The following is an 18,272-nucleotide window of genomic DNA, read 5'->3' as shown; positions in this document are numbered from 1 at the left end:
GGGGAAAGCTGCTGTTTTACTAGCATAAAACATTCCGTTTCTTAGCAATAGTTAATTTTCTAGATTGTTTCCACTGTATTTCATCACTCTGAAGTGAACAGACCCAAATATTCTTTATCAGTTTTAAAGAGCTGAGCGAGAAGCACACAGGAAAACTGATTTTCAGGAGGTCCTGAAACACCTGAGAAGCTCCAGAAGACTAAAAGAAATTTAGCAAGCTGTCAAGATTTTAGAAAAGTATTCCAGACAATTTGGATAATTATAAGCCTTAAACATCATCAATCTCAGGTAAAACAAATGAACAGCTAACAAAGATCAATCGAGATGAATTTATCGAGATGACAGAATTATTTTTAAATAAGATTAGAAGTTTGTTTTCTAAAGCTGTATGCTGAATATAACATACTACACTTCTCTAAGAAGAGTGACATTACCAAATGACACCAGTGAATAAGTAGTGTAAGAGAGACATGGCACAAACGGGAAGGGTCTCAATGTCACTGTAAGTAATGTATTATCATTGAATAAACATGTTGCTAACAGAAGCCAGCAGGAGTTCTTAAAAGAAGTAACTATAGAAAAAAAATATCAAACTTTGCCAACAGTGTAAGACTAGGAGATGAACAAAGGTATTTCCCTCATGAACTACTCACTAGTAGTGTGATACATTTAAAGAGTTGTGCATTTAGAAATAAATAATATTTTTGGATGGGAGGGGACTATTCTCAAAAGCAGCAAAACCAAAAAAGGATTTGGGAGTTCACAATGAATAGTCAACCAAGCAAGTTCCTACCATGATGCTGCGACCAGCAACTACAACTGTTAGTTCATAACTTAGATCTACCACTACACAGAAAGCAAAAACTTCATATAGGATTCTTCATCTCGGGAAAGATGCTACAAGACCCAGCAACTAGAAGTTAGACTTTCAGCTGGAAAGCCTAACCCAGAAGTTACGGTAAATCATCACTGGAAGAAAATTCAAAATACTATAGCATACTTTCTACCAAACGACATTTTTATCAGAAATAAGGAATGTTTTCCAGTAAGATAGTCAAGTTTCAATAAGACGCTCGAGAACTAATCCTTGAAGTTTGCATTATGCAAGAAACCAGACAAGATGACAAAGATACCCTTTAGCTTGCTAAGTCCCTAGCAAGTTGCTGAACAGTAGAATAACCGCTAAGAGTAACCAACAAGAGCAACACCTTCACAAAAATAATGCTCTCCTTCACACTCACCCAAATGCTGCAGATATTGCACTGTCCTCTCATGACCCTTCAAAGGCGAGTTGGCTTTCTTTGACTGATCCACCAGTACCTGTAATGCTTTCAGAAAAACAAAAAGGTTCACTCCTTTGTAACCACAAGTATCATTCCAACTTGAACCACAAAAAAGTGCATTTTTCCTGTTCTGCTACCGGAGATTAAACAAAGTTTTGTTTTAAAAACACAGGCCGAACAGGTAAAAGGAACAAAGACCGATTTAATCACAAGACAGACCCAGAAAAAGTCTCTTCAGAATATTGCCTGCTCACTGAAGACACGTTAAAACTCAATACTAGGAATACATGCTCCTATCCCTTATCCTCTCCCCACTCCAACCTCATACCTACCTTTCTCATGCAGACCTTTCTTCTCATACAGTATTATCAGCTCACTGTATTTGTGTGCCTTCTTTAGTACATGCTCACTCTCCTCAATATGGCAGTGATTGTTCTCCAGACGTAGCAATGGTGCCACCAGTGCTACATTTGTCTGCAAGCAAAAAGGGAGCACTTAAACATGTGAACCTCCTAAGCTTATAGTACAAAACATGAGTTGGAACAGAGGGGAAAAAAAAAGAAGTCTTATAGCATAAAAAGTGACAGTTTAACATCTTAGATCAAGGCCAATCTTCATTTTCTTAATTTGTTGGGACAGAAAGAAAACAATTTATCAGAGCTATTCCCCCCCTTCCAGAATAGAGGTCAGCTTTGAAAAACATCATTGACAGCAAAGATCACGCTCTCCTGCATTTAACAGTACAAGGCAACACGAGAAGCATTCATCAGGACCTCAAAATACACAAGCAAGGCCACGTTCTTTTGACAGAGGCAGCAACCAGAAACAGACACATCTGCTTTATTCCATGAAACTATTTCCTGACCAGTGAGCAAACTAGCTAACACCAAAGTTTCACAGATCGTCTTTTTAGACCAAAGACAGACAGTTGTGTGAGAATTTCTGAAGTAGCTCCTTATCCTCCTTCTCAAATGTTTCAGCCTGAAATTCCAATAGAGCTTGCATGGTAAAGGAAAGGCCTCTACATCAGGCAGAAACTCACATGGAGGTAACACTTTAACAGGGTGGTATCAATGATTTGTAGCAGCTTCTTTTTGGATTTGATCGTGGGTGTTCCTTCCATGAGCGGTGAGGTACTGGACTGATGGTCAGAATCATTTAGCTTCTTCACCAGTTGACTTCTTTTCTGCAGGACATGAAATGAAATTTTAACAGGAAAAAGCCATGGATTTCTCCATCCCACCTCAGCAAACCAAGTAAACCCACCAAGTAAAAAGACTAAATTAAACCAATTTAATCACTTGTTTTAATCAATCGTTTCTTAAAGAATTTTTATTGTTACTAACTATTCAACACATCACCTTTCCAACCACATTCAGGTGTATACATTTGTTTTGCAAATTTATAGTTTTGCAAGATGTCCAGAGTCTTGAGAAAATAGTCAGAAGGAAACTTGGTTAACCTGAACAGAGACATTTTAGAGAAGTCAGGAGTCATTTAAAACATTTGGAGAACAATTTAGATTTTGAACTACTATGCACAAAAATTACTCTCCTTCAGACACAAGCTTCCTTTTAGTCTAGTAAGAATGGCAACAGAACAATTCAGGTTTCAGTCACAACAAAATAAAGAGGACAGGAAGTTACAGTACCCACTACCTCCTGTTCCACCTTTTAATGCATGTTTTTGATGTGTCTCCTGGTTAGAGTGCCCTCCACAATAGTCACCAAACAAACACAAAAGATCAAGAGCTCAAGCCCTCTTCAGAAGGCTACTAGAAATAAAATACTGGACTCATATTCAAATCTGGTCCATGAGGAAGTTTTGTCCAGTCCTCACAAAAGTCAGATGTGATGCCTCCCACATATCTGTGGGGCACCTCACGTCTTCCAGTTCCCCTGCTTTCTCATAGTTTCCAACTATGAAGACAGCCTATTAACGCTAGCATGACAGAGCTGGAGTAGGCGTACTGCTTCCTGCACATCAAAGGTAACCAACAAAGCATGCTAAAACTGAACAACCCTGCTCTAAAAACAGATATAGGAGCACTCACTTGAGTTAGGTAGTCTATCAGAGCTAAATGTGCCTTCTCCAGCTCTGCCCCAGACAGCCCTGGCAGGGGGTTGGGATATTGTAGCTGTTTTCTGTAATCTGTGGGCAGGAGGTCAGGATACAGACCCATCACATGAGTGGGATCTAAGCAAAAAATAACTAGTATTAGTAACCATTCATAACATTATTTTTGCAAACTCTTAAATGTATGTAACATTTGAGCAAGCTTAGCTTTCCAACAGAGCTATTTGTAGTCAACTGGTATGGCCACAAGTTTCCAGATAATAGAATTTGCTTATTACAGAAAGGAGCTAAAACAAAGCAAAAGAAGCAAGAGAAACACTATTTCAAAGTCCAAGCACAAGTTCCAACCTGTGCGCTTGGCACACCTGGAGGACAAGCCATCATTATAATCCTCTTACTGCTCTTCTTGCAGAATCCCAGCACTAACAACTCTGACAGTAGGACAGGATTTCTAGGAACAAGCAATATTTTAAGAGAAGATTTACTGTGCTTTGGAAACAAGAACTGAATAGCACTAGTCTGTAACTAATGAGCACCTGTTTTCATGGAGTGTAAGCAAATTCAAAATTACTGCACTCTAATTTAAGTTCAAAGTATTTTGAGTTCTCAATCCTTTCTTTCACTGTAGTTTTCCAAAGTAAATATGATGTTAAGTGTCATCAAAACAAGTAAAAGCTCTAGGTTTAAATGCACAAGTGATGTGCTGTCACCAATAAAGAATCTCAGTCTTAAGCACTATTCTATGGTACAGTCCAGTCTGCAGGTGTTCTTCCAATAATCCTAGTACGAACCAGAGGAATGCATCAGAGACTATTTTGCCTTCCAAAACCACAGAAAAGTTTCCTGGCTTCAGTAGCTTGGTCCATTAAAAAGGAAACAGGGTGAAGGGTCCTCAGTTTGGTCCAAGTCCAAGGATTTAGCAAATCTATAGATGTTCCTTATTTTTCCTTCCAAGCTACAAGTAGGCTTCTGGCAGTTCCTGAAACCCTCAACCTCAAGGGTCTGTGTACATGATAGGCACAGTGTAAAGTAGCCTACAATACAAATATATTCTGCACAAAGGACAAATTCATGATTTAATTAACTTCAGACAGTGAGTGAAGTTAAGTATAATAACCAGTTTCACAAAAAAAAGCTAAATAGCTGTCTAGGCTATTTGCCATTCACAGGGGACTGGTCTGCACAAAACACCCGTTTTTAAAAAAAAAAACCAACCGCCACACAATAGTCTGAGAGCTTCATTTCATTCCTCCTAACCCAGGTATCTCAATGCCAACCCAAGCATTTACCTGTACCAAGCTTGGCAAAAACTTGCATGGATTCATCAAAGCGCTTCTGGCAGAAGAGATTGAAGGCAAAGAGGTTCTTTATGTGGTGAATTTGTTGTCGCTTCTCACTATCTGAATCATCTTTCATTTCCTACACACATACAAATTAACAAACATTAAAAACTCTTGGGCCCCATAAATGAGAATGAAACACTCTACAGAAGTAACAGGAATATTATCCTTTGGAGAGAGTAAGAAGAAGAAAAAGGATAATCTTCCAAAGTGAACACCTCTGGTAGTGATTCTCAGATGCTACGCTTATTGTGTCACTGAGATAACCTGGAGGGTTTGAAAGCTACCACTGCTTATCTGTATACTGGCTTTATCAAAGGAACTACCTCTTCACTCATTTGCCTTTTCAAAATTTTTTTTCAAGGTAGCAATAAAAAATGCAATTAATTCATTTCAATGTAGTTCCAGGGAAGTTTCCAGAAACCAGAAAATCGTAAAACAGTAATAGCAATATAATTAAACATACTGTTTCAGCATCTCTAAGAGATTATTACATTTCAGAGTAATACAGAGGGTCATTACAAAAATCTTGGTCATCTGACAAAATAAAACACACAACTCCAAGCAAAACTCTTTACAAGCAGTCTGAAGAAGCAGCTAACCGATTGAACAGCTGAGAGAGATCATCTTTCACATACAAGATGATATCTCAACATCTAAACCACAATAGATCAACACGGAGAAATGCCAGCACAAAACTAAAACTTGAGTCAAAAACAGGCTAGAGTTCACCAGTGTGTGCAAAGTGGACAGTAGGGAGGTTAAACTCTCCAGACTAGCTACATTCAAGCAGAAGGCAAACACCATTTTGTGTACTTTTGCACAAGTGCATCCGCTGCAAACCCAAAGGTTTTTGAGTACTTACTGCCAACTGCAAAGCCAACTCAAACTGCTTGTCCTGCAGAAGCTGCTGGATCTGTGTGGCTATGGACACCGGAATGAGCCGCCAAACAAAGTGATTACTTGCCACATATATAATATTTGTGCTGTAAACAAGACAAAAATGTCAGTTACTAAGTTCCAGCATTAAGAAAGTGAAAAAAACAATCTGAAAAAAAAATCCTGGTTAATACACACATCGATCAATCAGACACAAGGGCAACTTGAGCAATACTGCAAAGCAGAAAGGAGAAGAATATATCTCCAGTGATGAGAAATTCCCAAAGACACTCAACTCTGTCATCTAATCCTCAAGTTATGGCCTCTACCCATCTGTTCATAAAAACCAGACTGCTTCAATGCTACTTCTTAAGTTGAGGGAGATAGAAAAGCTCTTCCTCTCCCAGTTTTTCAGTGTTACCATACACCCAGAGAGCCCAACAGAAGTAATAATAAGTTATACTCAATACCCTCCAGAGGTGATGAAGCGTGGTCTCTGCAGCTCAATACTCTGTACCAGCAGCCGGGGTTCAAAAGTGCGGATCTCCACATACCTTGGCAGAACAGCAATGATATAGGGAGGCTGGTGTTCTATTAGTGAAACAAGTGAAAAATACAAGTTGATTGTTCTCAAGTATGCTTTGAAAGAAGCCATGACTTAAAGTAAGGCTTCTCTTCATTTTTTTTTTTCCCCTTGAAACGTGTCCCTTTTTTACTTATTAAAAACAAATCTCTATGCTGTCTAACACTGACAGCAATTTGCTAATAGACTACTACCAGGCTTTTTGTTCATCTTTCAACGTAAGGAATTTCTGTCGCACTCAGGTGCCCAGAAGAACTACAGTGCTTCTGTACTGCCTACTACAGTACCTTGCATTTCAAATCTTGTCCCTTTATAAAACATATGCATACAGACTAGAAGCAAAGAAGAGGAAGAAACAAAGACACATGAAACCTTCCACACTCAGAGTACAACTTGAAATACTTTAGTAACTGTCACACTCCAAATCCAGCTAGTTTCTAAATACCAGGAATGTAACGATTTGGTCATATACAAAGAAGTAAAGAAGCAAATTTTTAAAAATTACTGCTAATTCTCACCCATGGCTATAGGAATATCTGTCCAATTCAAGGCACATTTCTGAGTACAGATTCCTTCTTCATTGAGCACAACTGTTAGATCATCTTGGCCAACTGCAACTTTTCCATCTGCTACAGGAGCTACCAATGGTTCCAGCTGCTTCCCTGTGGGAAACAGTTCTTTGATGGATCCTTTTCCATCCACCTAGGATAATAAAGAAAATTTAAAAAAAACTGGTTTTCAAAATAATCTTAATTTCAAAGCTGCATAAGACCAAAGCCAAAAACCCCTTAGAGGGATTTACAACCCAGACTAATCACTAACAGGACAAGTGCAATTTTAAAGAGTAGCAATAAAATTTTCTGCATATCGTCATTTATCTTGCTTATACATCATTTGGAAATACAGAACTAATACTTTTGTGTCTGTGATCATGTATTCATGTTACTACAACAGTAGTTGAGCACATAGTTCGTACAGGTTTATAAAATGCGTAGCACCGTAGCAACATCAGTTAAAGTGTCCAAACACTTCTTGGTGTAACCAGAGGATTTCATTTAGGCCAAAACTTGAACATGGTTTTATTCCAGCATGAGCGAGCGTTGCCACATAAAAAACAAACTAAAAGCCAAGCAACCTGCCTAGCCACCAGCCACTCATTCTTGTGGCTGTATGCTGTCCAGGGAACTGAACCCACCAAAAAAAAAAAAAAAAAAAAATCCATCAAAGAGCTGTTTCATGAGCTGATCTAACAACTCACTGCCACCAAAACAGAGAATCCTTCTCCTTCAGCTCCAGCTACCTGTTCCTGCTGCTTCCCTTCCGTTACAGCTCAACCAGTCTTATAAATCAACCACTAGACAGCAAAACACAATAAAAACATGCCTATTTAGTGAAATGAAGCCATTCAAGAATGGGTTGGTCAAGTACCAGAGTCAACCCCGAGTAGAAATGTGGACAGCAAGTCCTCACTCTGGTTGCTTGAGCAGCTGCACAACTAGTCGTATCACTAGAAAGGCAGGAATCAACATCTAGGAGAGGGCTGCAGAAAGACATCACTTATTTTGTCAGCAGTGTCAGTTTGAAGTGACTGTAAAAATTACTGTGCAGTTTTCCTGTCGACTACAGATCAGTATTGCCACCCATGCACATACACATACGTATGTGTGGTGCACCTCACCTTCATCTCACTTTCCTATATCAACAGAAGCCAATTGTAAAGGCAGAAAAGAGAATCAAATATAGCTCTCAAATGAAGCGTAAGTGGAAACTGTAATACTAAATTAACGACAGTAAGTTTAGAGACTTTCAAACTGAGACGACTACAGTTCAGAAAGAGAATCAAAAAAAGAAAAAATGGTTAAGCTCCACTGTCTGCCAAATAAGAAGATATTCTTGGTCTTTTTGCCCTTTTACAGTTATCTCCTTTCTTAATACACTAAATAAAATGCAAACTGAACTTACACAGACTGCTGCCAAACCAAAATATATCTTTTCTGATGCCTTTTTTCTGCAAGAGCTTCAAACACTGGTTTCAACAGCGATAAACAGAAGATCACTTCCTGATAAAACATCAGTCTAAAAGGACAGACTTAGACTGCCCTTTCCAAAATCACATACAGCAAGCGTACTAGATGCTGTTTTTCATAAACGTCTGTTAGCTAAATCCCTGAGCACAGGAGCAGCCTCCATAGTGTCTACTGCTATCCAGATCTTCTTAAACACTGTATTCCAAACCCCAGTCTTACCCGTATCAGGTAATAGTCCCTCTTGAAGCCTACACAGATGGAGTTTTCACACCAGGCCATAGACTTGGGTACATCAGGTACACTGAAGTCCCCCTGAGGAAAACAGGTTAAAACAGCTGTTACAAGAGAAAAGCAAAAGTCAAATCTGGCAACACGGAGTGTAACAGGCAGCACTACTGTTGACACCGTATTCCACACCACACAAGCCTGAATTCTGCTGGTCAAGGAATAGCAGTATTCAACTAAAAGGCTAGATTCGTGCACCATAAAGAGGCGTGCTGTGAGTTAGGTGGTAACTTCCTAGCAGAGCAACCTCGCTGAAAAATTCTCTACCCATTTCCATTGGTTATTTTTATCATTCTGATATTCACAAGTGCAGTCCTCTGTGCTTGTTGTCAGTAACTACCTTCTGACTTAATGACATACCTGGAAAACTTTGGGTAGAAGTGGACCCACTTCCATAGTGTTATTGTTAGGTATACATTTATAGAGGCTGTACGCTAACACATTTCACTGACTTATATATATATATGTATACTACAACCAGAATGGTAAAATATAGAACACAGCCTTTGATTTTATTTATAAAACTGTATTAATGCCATTAATTGTGATTTCAACCATGGATTTTCACCTTTTTTGCCACTTCATTGTTAAATCACTGCAGAACCGACAGGAGTCAACGCTCTGAAAGTCAGCAGTGTCTCTGAGTAATAGGGAGCAGCAAGCAGTAAAAAGCAACTACTCTCCCTGTTGAGCCATACTAGACTACAGAAACAACACAACTCACCTGTAGTTCATGGAACTCTCTGTCCTTCCAAAAATAAAGTTGTAGCTTCTTCCGCACTGCCACGCACATTCTCAGCACCTCTTCTCCTGTATCTGACTGCTGTGAAAATAGACAGGCCTAACTCATAGGCACTCATAAACTAAGAGGCAAGTAAGATAATACAAGGCCAAAAGAACCCTCAGCCTGAAGCAAAGCTGTCATTGAAGAGCAGCTTTGTTCATCCATGCCAGAAGGGCATTCCCTAAACAAGGAAGCACAGAGAGAAGGGGGGCAGGATACTTAAAAATGAACTTTGGCAGGGATTGTGACACCAAGGAAATTTTAAAAAAAAAAAAAAAAGCACCAAAGACATACACACACACAAACAGAAGATAAGTAGAGAGCTACCAGCCCAGCCATGAAGACCACAATAAATATCTTGAACTCTAGGCAGTATAGGAGAGGGGAGGAAATGGAACAAGGCAAAGAATGTGTTATACTGACAGATAAAAACATTAATAGCTGTTGAATAGTCTAGCCTATTGGAAAAGTTTCCTGACAAGAAATACTAGCAAACCTAAGTGCCTGTACACACAAACAATAAGGCACTTTGGAATGACCAGATTTAAAGGTGCTTTGCAAGACATCACTAGTTTTAACACCTAGAAAACCCTAAGTACTTATTAGAAAACATTTAATACTAAACTCCCAGGGGGAAAAAAGATAGAGAGTGATGAAGAACACTATCTCTTCTGGTTATGAATAAGGTTTCTGAATGACATGGGTAGGCTGAGAAACTCATTTAGATAGAAATGAGTCACTTAATAAACCACAGCATATGAACAGAGGATTGCTATACCTTATGGAACCATTTTATGGCCTGAATCTACCACAACTGCCGTGGGACTCCTTGGGCCAATACAGCTGAACAGAAACAAAAATGTAACAAAAACAGAGATGGAGATGCTTGGTGAAGGGACCACTATGAGCTAGTACACTGGCAATTTAAGGGAAGGGAATGGCTTTTATATTGAAGAGGACCTTTCAAAAAAAGAAGAGAATCAAAGTTATCACAGGATAAAAATGCCTTGAAGTTTTGTATCAGGAGGTTAAAGGCCACAATCACAATAGGCACAGGAAGATATCTTATGAAGCACAGGAAGAAAAATAAGGTGACTACATTAAAAATAGCTGCCTTAAACAAAGATTCAACATCGAGTAGGTCCTAATTTTAAAAAGCACTAGTAACCAAGCAAATTGCATGTAACACAAAATTAACAAACCTAATCTATACAGCAATATAAAAAAGTTAACCTTATTACAAACAGTAAGGACGTCTGGGCCATTGTATTCCTCCTCTTACCTGAAGATCACAAGTGAAGAGAGATGCACCTTTTGCCTTGGAAACTGTGGTGATTTGTTGAAATGTCAACAAGTCATGGACATAAATGTTATTTTCTGTTTTAAACAAAATTCCAATTATTATTCAATATTTAATAAATGTAGAGCTCATTGTTAATTCAAATAAGTTATAACATTTTATGTTTACATCAAAAGCAGAACTTGCGAAACTAAGAGCTGCAAGAAAGGAAAAGGAATGTTTTCCCAAAAGCTGAAAAGTGCAAAGGCATATACAAATACAAGACAATAAACGCAGAAAAGACAACTGACACCAGCATTGGTAAAATTACATGAAGGAACTGAGAACAGGTGCTAACCAAGCAGAGGAAGTGGGAGTAGAAGGGACAGCAAGCAGGCCAGAGCAGAGCAAGTTCATGATGGAAGACTTTATGAACAAAGACCATTTTGAACTGGCTCCTGAAATCAGTGGAAAGTGAACGGTTGAAAATGGAGGGTGCTGTGGTCAAGTTTTTGTACGCACGAGGACGCAGGCAGCAGAAATCTACACATGCTGGAGTCGGAAGAGCCGGGACTTGGAGATCATAAAGAAGGGAGTAGCAAAATAAGCAAAAAAAGACATAGGAAGATCATAAGGTTAAACAAATATAGCCAGAGACAAGCAAACTTAGATCTTCCACAAGATGGTAAAAGATCACCATCTGCATATAAACTGAATTTGGTGTAACACATCAACAGTAAGTTTCATACATCAAATAAGTTTGGACAGAAGTTTTAGCCCCTATCATATGGTGCACACACATACGCATGCATGCATATACGTGTATATACACATGCCAATATATATACACACACACTTTAATGCACGTATGTATTTTTTCATTTTTAATCACTTAGCGTTAATACTTTGTTCTCCAAGCTGGCTTACGACAAGCAAAGCTGCTTCTCAGTCTATGCTGCATAATGCTTCCTCTGCAAAGTGAAAAAGCCTAAATCCTACACAATGACTTTTCAACCACTAGACTACTATGCAGGTGTGTGGAAAGGGTGCCGCATTCAGCCAAGTAACCGCATCGAGAATAGCTCATTAAATATTAAAACAAGTTTCTTCACTTACCTAATAGACTGACCAGAATTTTAAACTGAGAAACAACATGAATCTGAAAGAAAGAATTCTATTAGTGACTCCATTCATAAACTAAACCTCTGAACAAGGCTTGATTATAGATAGTCTAAGAAAATGCATCTTAGCTACTCTCAAAATAATGAAAACAGCAAGGCAGCTATCTACGCACAACCTTCCTCCAGCTATTGCAACTCCTTGCACTTACACCTAGTTTTTACAAGCTAGCACACAGAGCTTGCAACCTAAGCTGGTAAAAAATGTTGTAACAAGTGGTATGTTACTAGTACAGAAGTACTTCTAAAGGATAGGTAGAGTGTTGCTGAAAGAGGCTGCATAATCTTTGAGGTAAGTGCTTATATTAATACTCAGGAAAGCAATGAGTCAAAGTTCTCCAAAAAAAAAAAGAAACAGTAGTTAAGACTGGCAGTAGATAATCAGTTACTTTAGTTCTAAATTCCAAATAAGAATAATTACATTCACATTCCTATAGCATTTTATCCAAGAGTCAAATTATATATAACAGTCTGTTGGTGTATTACCATCATTTTTACAAATATTCTCAGTCAGAGCAGCTGAAGATTTACTGCGAACAGCAGCATTTCCATAAAAGCCAAAAATAAACCTGTAAGTTCCAATTATTTGCTTTCTGCTTTAGCGACCAAACCAAAGCTTATTCCTGTTATGGGAAGAGTGGGCAAAAACAGCAGGCTGTGCCGCCTCTAGAAGAATCTATACTTTTGGGGAAATTTTTTGTTAAGCTTAGCAGAGATTCCAGAAGTACATTTGATATTTCATTTCTTGGCTGAAAACACTGGAAGACTGTCCCCACGTCAAGATGATGGTATTTCCTACCTGCTGAATCTTTTTTGAGAAGTTCTTGTTGGATTTCTCTAGTGTCACTTCAAACCTATTGCAACCTACCAAAAAGATTTGAGAAAGCATGTAAACTGAAGTTGCCCTTAAATTTATGGCTAATATATCTTACACTAAATAGATTACAAAGAATTAGGAAAGCAAACTTGGCCACTTAACACTAGAAGAATGACTCTTCTAACATACCTGTGCTATCTTTTACTTAATAGCTAAATGCATCAGAAGGTCTTCTACATAGTCAGGTGAAAATTTAAGTTACACTTCTTGTATCCATCCGAGGACTTCATCAATAGTTACATTTTTGCCTTGCTGGAGTTTTAGATTACAGGAATTATATTTAAGTATTTTGAAACCCAGAGATACAAAGATACCCATAAAGACTTTATCCACACCAATCAAATATCAGTAATTTAAGTTGCTAGGGAGCACATCACTGCAAAGTAGACAAGGAATAAACACTACACCACAAGGGTTTAAAAGGAGTTTTAGGGATAAAGACTTACAGACACTTTCTGATGACATAAGCTCTCCTGGCATTGATGCAAAAAAGGGGGAGAAATTTACCACGTGAGATAAGACACTAGCAACTCAAGACTAGCATGTTCTGATTGGAATAGATGGCCTACAAGTTTCAGAAAAAGCAAGCTGAATTCAGTCTCTAGAATCCAAGTAGCTACAAATGAACATCCTTCCAAAGGCTGATGAACTTGGAAACATGTTTGTTTTTTTCTTTCCTGTCCCACAATACAATACATTACTGTGTTCAATAACATCAGTTCCTACATAATAGCAAGTAAGGCAAAATACAAATCTGTTTAGTGAAAATCGATTTTAACTAAACTGAAAATAGAATAGTTCTATTTGTGGCATCTTCAGAACGGACTATGAACACTTATGACTGTCAAAGAGGCAGGGAGTAAATACATGACAGAACTAGTAAGGAGGGATCCCTCTTCCCCATCCCTTGATGCTCATGGACCTGAATAAAGTTGCTCTTTCACTAATCCAGTCCTTCATTAACACAAGACAAACATCAAACCTCTGGCAACTAGCACATTGCACTGCTGTGCACATTGTATTCACAAAAATTACACTAACTTTCTATAAATTCAAACATATGGGGACCTGATATAAAACATACTTTAAAACAGAAAAAAGGCTGATTCTACTTGCTATCTTTCTTCCTCATCTGATAAATGGTATGTACACTTTCACTAAAGGTCCCACACAAATATTCATTAAACTATGTAGGAAAAAAATCAGCAATTAAACATACATGTGTTAACATTACTACAACCTCTTAAAGCGCAGGAAATTAAAAAATGTAAACAACTTTTTGTGCCATTCTTAAAATCAACTTACCTATGTCTTTTTTGATCCTGTAAAGCAGAAGATGCCCTTGTTTGGTACCAACAAGGAGCCATTCCTCTACAAAGACGGGGGAGAAAAAGAGTCTAATTAGTTTCAACAAAGACTGCCCTTCCCGGCCAAGTTACATTTATCAGAACACTTGGAAACTTGTTTCAAATGCCAAAGAGGACTTTCTGTAGCGACTACACATGTCTCCTACCATCTCTCTGGTGGAAGTGCTCGGAAGTAGCTTTCATTCTCAGGAGAGGATGGCCAAAGATCAAGCAGTAAAACAGAGAGTAGAGCCTAGACATCACATCCCACTTGTTTATACAAAGGTAAAGAAGCAAACTATTGCATCTTTTGTGCAATCAAAAGAGGCAATAAACTACTCTTCAGACATTACTGTCTCCCAGAGGTGAACAATGCTACATAATGGGAAGAACTGTCAGGAAGAAAAACAAGGAGTTCTATGTGGGTTTGTTTGTTTGTTTTTAAATAGTCAAGTTTTTATAAGAACTATCTGAAATAGTCAGCTATACCTATGAAGGACAGTGGCAGCTTTGCTTAAACAGCACTTGAATTGCTTGGACAACCAACAGTCACTTAAGTTTTGTAAGAGAGAACCTTTTTATACACAAACTTTGTGGCAGAGTTTCAGACTCTTCCTATTTACAGGATTCATAGCATACAAAAGGCATAGAAACTTTATTGGGTCATGAAATATGATTAAAATTCTTCCTCCTTGCTGAAGATCATATAGGAAAGAAGCATACACAAATATTTCTTTCTACATCTAGTACTCCCTCATTATCCACCAAAGATACTTGTATTTTAATAAAATCTTGTTTTCTGCAAGACCCTTTTTCCATTATTTGGTAGAAAAGTTGTAGAGACAGAATTACACCCCTTTTTATCACAACCATACTGTAATACGCCTGTGGGTTTAGGCAGAATAAAAGAGATAAAAGCCTCAACACAGGAATAAACTATCTTCACGTCCTCTCTGCTACATTAGCATAAACAACCCATGTTTAAAAGTGGCACTACTATTCAGGTTATAATTTTGTTCTTAAGACAGATTAAGGGCTCACAGTTCCACAGTGTCTGGAGTTTTTTTAATTACCAGTTTTGTGCTATGGTAGTACATGTGATGGAAACTGCTGAAGCAGTCTGAAAAGCCTTATCAAGCCTTATCATTACCACAGCTGGTGCAATCACCTGACCAAAATCTTGACTGTCGAGTATGCCCAAAAATAACCTACATTTATATACCATTAACATACGCAAACAGACTCTAAATCTAAGACTTGAACATACCACTGGCTTTCTAAGATAAATTTTAGCCAGAACACAGGGAACGCTTTTTAGCAAGAAACCAGCCGGCCCACGGTTGCAGCACTGGAAATCATGGCAGCCGCCTCCACGGCGGGGCTGCCGCCGGGCGGGCAGGACTGCGGGCGGCGGGCGACCGCCGGCACCCCTCGAGCGGAGCTCGGCCCCGGCAGCCCCCCTGCTGCAGGCACCGAAGCCAACGCAACGAGCCCGAACACGGGGAAACGCTCCCGGGTTCCCCGCACGCCCAGGCCTGCGAGGCGGCAGGGCCACCGGCCGCCCCACAGCCGCCCCGGGGTGCACCCGGCCCACCGCAGGGCAGGGCAGGCCCCAAGAACAGCTGACAGGGCGTCCGGGCCGCCCGGGAGAGGGGAGGGGAGCGGCCCCCCTCGGCTCACCCCAGGCCGCCAGGCAGTCGATCTGCAGGGGCAGCTTCTCCAGGATCGGTACGTGCTCGAAGGCGTCGTGCATGGCGGCGGCTCCTCCGGGCCCGGCTGCCACAGCGCCCGCCGACCGGGGAGAGGCAGGCGCCGCGGGAGGCTCCCCCTGCGCGGAGGCGGAGGCGGTGCGGCGACGCAGACGGACAGCCCCGGCGGAAGCGCCACCGCCGCCCGGCCGCCGCCGCGCAGCTCCCCGCCCTTCCCGGCAGGCCCCGCGCCCGCCCCGTCGCCGCTTCCGCGCCAAAGCTCCGCCGCTTCCGCGCCCCGGCGCTGCCCCGCCCCCCGCGCTGTTCCCGCCCTCGCCTCGCCCCCTCAGCGGCCCCGGGGCGGGCGGTGCTGAGCCGGCCGCGGTCCCCGTGAGGGCTCTGTCACCGCCCGGGGCGGCTCCGCGCCAGGCACAGAGCACCCGCGCCCCAGCGCAGTCCCCGCGCCGGCAGCCCGCAAAAGAAGCACTCTCCCCGCCGGCATCGAGCAGCCCGCCCCAGCTCCTGGGGGCTCGGGAAAGGCGGGTCGGCACGGCAGCACCAACGGTCGCAGGGGGCGCGCTCCCTGCCCCTGAGGGGACCCTCCGCGCCCCGATATAGCCCTTGTGCATCTTCATACAGCCCGAAAGGGGAAGGAGTGCAAGACACTCATTTTGTCTTCCCACAACATGTTAGTATCAGAGGCATCAGGTCGCCCTTTGCTAACATAAACCATAGCAGGTAGGAAAGTCACCCTGTATACAAAGACAAAAATTGACCTGCGTAACCTAAGGAATCCAGATGAGAACAGCAAAACATCTCTTGCAAGTAAATGTCTATTTTTGGAGGGCCTAAATTTTACTTTAATGAACTTACCCTATGAACTCGGCCAGTGAAGTTCAATCTCCAGGAGGAAATCTTCACTTGTTACCTCGTCCCTTCCAGAACAGGCCATGGTTGCGTTGACATCGGCCGTGCGGAGGCGCAACATTCACCACCGCTGACCTAGAAACTAGAAAAGCACATGGTGCCAAGTTCTCCGAGCATCTTCACCAACAGAGACCACTGTTTCAGAAAACGGGCTGAGGACACTCTGTGCTGGGAGATCAAAGCAGAGGAATGAGAGAACAAGCGTGGTACTCTTGCATCCAACTTCTTCCTGCTCAGGAATGAAACCTTGCTAAAGCACAAAATCACTCTAAGTCACATCCCCTTCGCAGATACCAGAACTGCAAATTGCCAAGGGAGTTACGGCTCAGGCATGTATCTGGTCTGCTTGACCTAGGATTCCTACAAAAGGAAGAGGAACATACCACCAATGTAGTGAAAGGAAATGTAAGTTTCAGTAACACTGGGTAGGTAATGACTTCACGTGCAAATGGCTGTAATCCATTTTTACCAGGTTTTAAAACGTAACATACTTGTCCTTTAGCATACAACATAAAATGCCATATAAAGTGAACAGAAGCATAAAAAAACCCCCACAAACTCACACACCCCTACATCTGCAGAATAAGACAAACATTGCCTTCCCTAGCCCTTAGGATCCTGACTCACGCTGTGCCTATCAAGCCTGTTGCATTTCTTTACCATGCTGTGTAATCTCTTACTAGTCAGTCCCTCCTTCGGAGCTCCTAGCAGGAACATCTTGTCACCCTAATAAAATGCTGGTCAACAACATCATCTTCTTCACTATTACTTTGTTTTCAGTTTTCTGCATGGCATGCACACGGTAGAACAATTACATCAGTAATATCACAGCTACTTCTCACAAATAAGCAAATCCACACACACGGAATTAATCAGGCACAAGAACTCTACAATACTCCCTCTCTGGTTGAATTCCTGTCAGACATTTATTTTTTCTGCAAGTAGAGCATTATCTCAATTAGGAACAGCTTGTTGAAGCAGCCAAATTTCCTAAAGAAAATTCAGCTTCTACACACCACTCTAGTCATTGAAAACTTATGCAGATCTCAGACCTAAGTGTAGATGTGTTTTCTCCCTCCTGCTCACCAAGTCTTCAGAGTAGTCTGTACGGTTTGTTTTAAAATCACAATACCCATTTTGAAAGAGTGGGTATAAACTTGCATTAAGTCTTCCCTGTCTACGTAATTAAAGGTAACAATCCTGCAGGATTTCTGGTTTCATGCATTCCAGCAAGCTAGCTTGCTGACGAAGCTTTTTCTGACAAGTCACGGAGCCCACACGTCGTTAGGAGCAAAACCAGGAACGAGGAGCTGCAAAGATCTCCTTAGCAGAACCAACACATCTGACGGAACATGCTGTCAGGGGCGAGGCCACGCTGCTGCAACTCCCTTGCACGCATACCCTTCGCTCCTCACCCACATCTCATCTGCTGCTTTTAGCCACCTCTTCCGCAATCGTAATTGCGGCAGTAGTTGTGCGTGTGCCACAGCCCGCGTGATACTGTGGGAACCGGGCTCTGATACAAGTTCTCCGTAAGACAGCAAACAAGGAAGTCACAGCACGCGCCTGCTGCGTGCTAGGCAGCAGATGCTACCTTCCAAGGATACAGAAACTCTGCCAAACGAGTGGAAAAACAAGAACAGCTAACTAAGGGAGCAACAAGCCCCTGTTGAACTCCGGACAACTTCAAATACTGATGGAAGTTACTACAGGGATGGAA

At 41.1% G+C, this 18,272-nt stretch overlaps 1 protein-coding gene across 4 annotated transcripts in view; it reads right to left on the bottom strand.

Moving 5' to 3' along the window:
- VPS39 (VPS39 subunit of HOPS complex) overlaps positions 1–15,861 on the bottom strand; it is a 31,512-nt gene extending 15,651 nt beyond the window's left edge. For 3 of the 4 annotated variants that reach the window (XM_075152080.1, XM_075152079.1, XM_075152083.1), the window contains exons 1-15: positions 15,618–15,861; positions 13,897–13,962; positions 12,514–12,578; positions 11,653–11,695; positions 10,540–10,634; positions 9,198–9,296; positions 8,408–8,500; positions 6,680–6,863; positions 6,049–6,169; positions 5,565–5,685; positions 4,649–4,778; positions 3,337–3,479; positions 2,326–2,469; positions 1,616–1,757; positions 1,242–1,328 (exon numbers count right to left, since the gene is read on the bottom strand). In XM_075152080.1, coding sequence (XP_075008181.1) covers positions 1,242–1,328; positions 1,616–1,757; positions 2,326–2,469; positions 3,337–3,479; positions 4,649–4,778; positions 5,565–5,685; positions 6,049–6,169; positions 6,680–6,863; positions 8,408–8,500; positions 9,198–9,296; positions 10,540–10,634; positions 11,653–11,695; positions 12,514–12,578; positions 13,897–13,962; positions 15,618–15,690 — 1,606 coding nt within the window. In that variant the 5' untranslated portion in view covers positions 15,691–15,861. The remainder of the gene's footprint in view (positions 1–1,241; positions 1,329–1,615; positions 1,758–2,325; positions 2,470–3,336; positions 3,480–4,648; positions 4,779–5,564; positions 5,686–6,048; positions 6,170–6,679; positions 6,864–8,407; positions 8,501–9,197; positions 9,297–10,539; positions 10,635–11,652; positions 11,696–12,513; positions 12,579–13,896; positions 13,963–15,617) is intronic. The other variant, XM_075152081.1, reaches the window with a different exon arrangement.
- Positions 15,862–18,272: the final 2,411 nt, after the last annotated feature.

The sequence above is a fragment of the Calonectris borealis genome, chromosome 5 (assembly GCF_964195595.1).
Source record: "Calonectris borealis chromosome 5, bCalBor7.hap1.2, whole genome shotgun sequence".
Taxonomy (NCBI): Eukaryota; Metazoa; Chordata; class Aves; order Procellariiformes; family Procellariidae; genus Calonectris; species Calonectris borealis.
The sequence above is the reverse complement of the archived record's forward strand: the minus strand, read 5'-3'. Positions and strand labels throughout refer to the sequence as shown.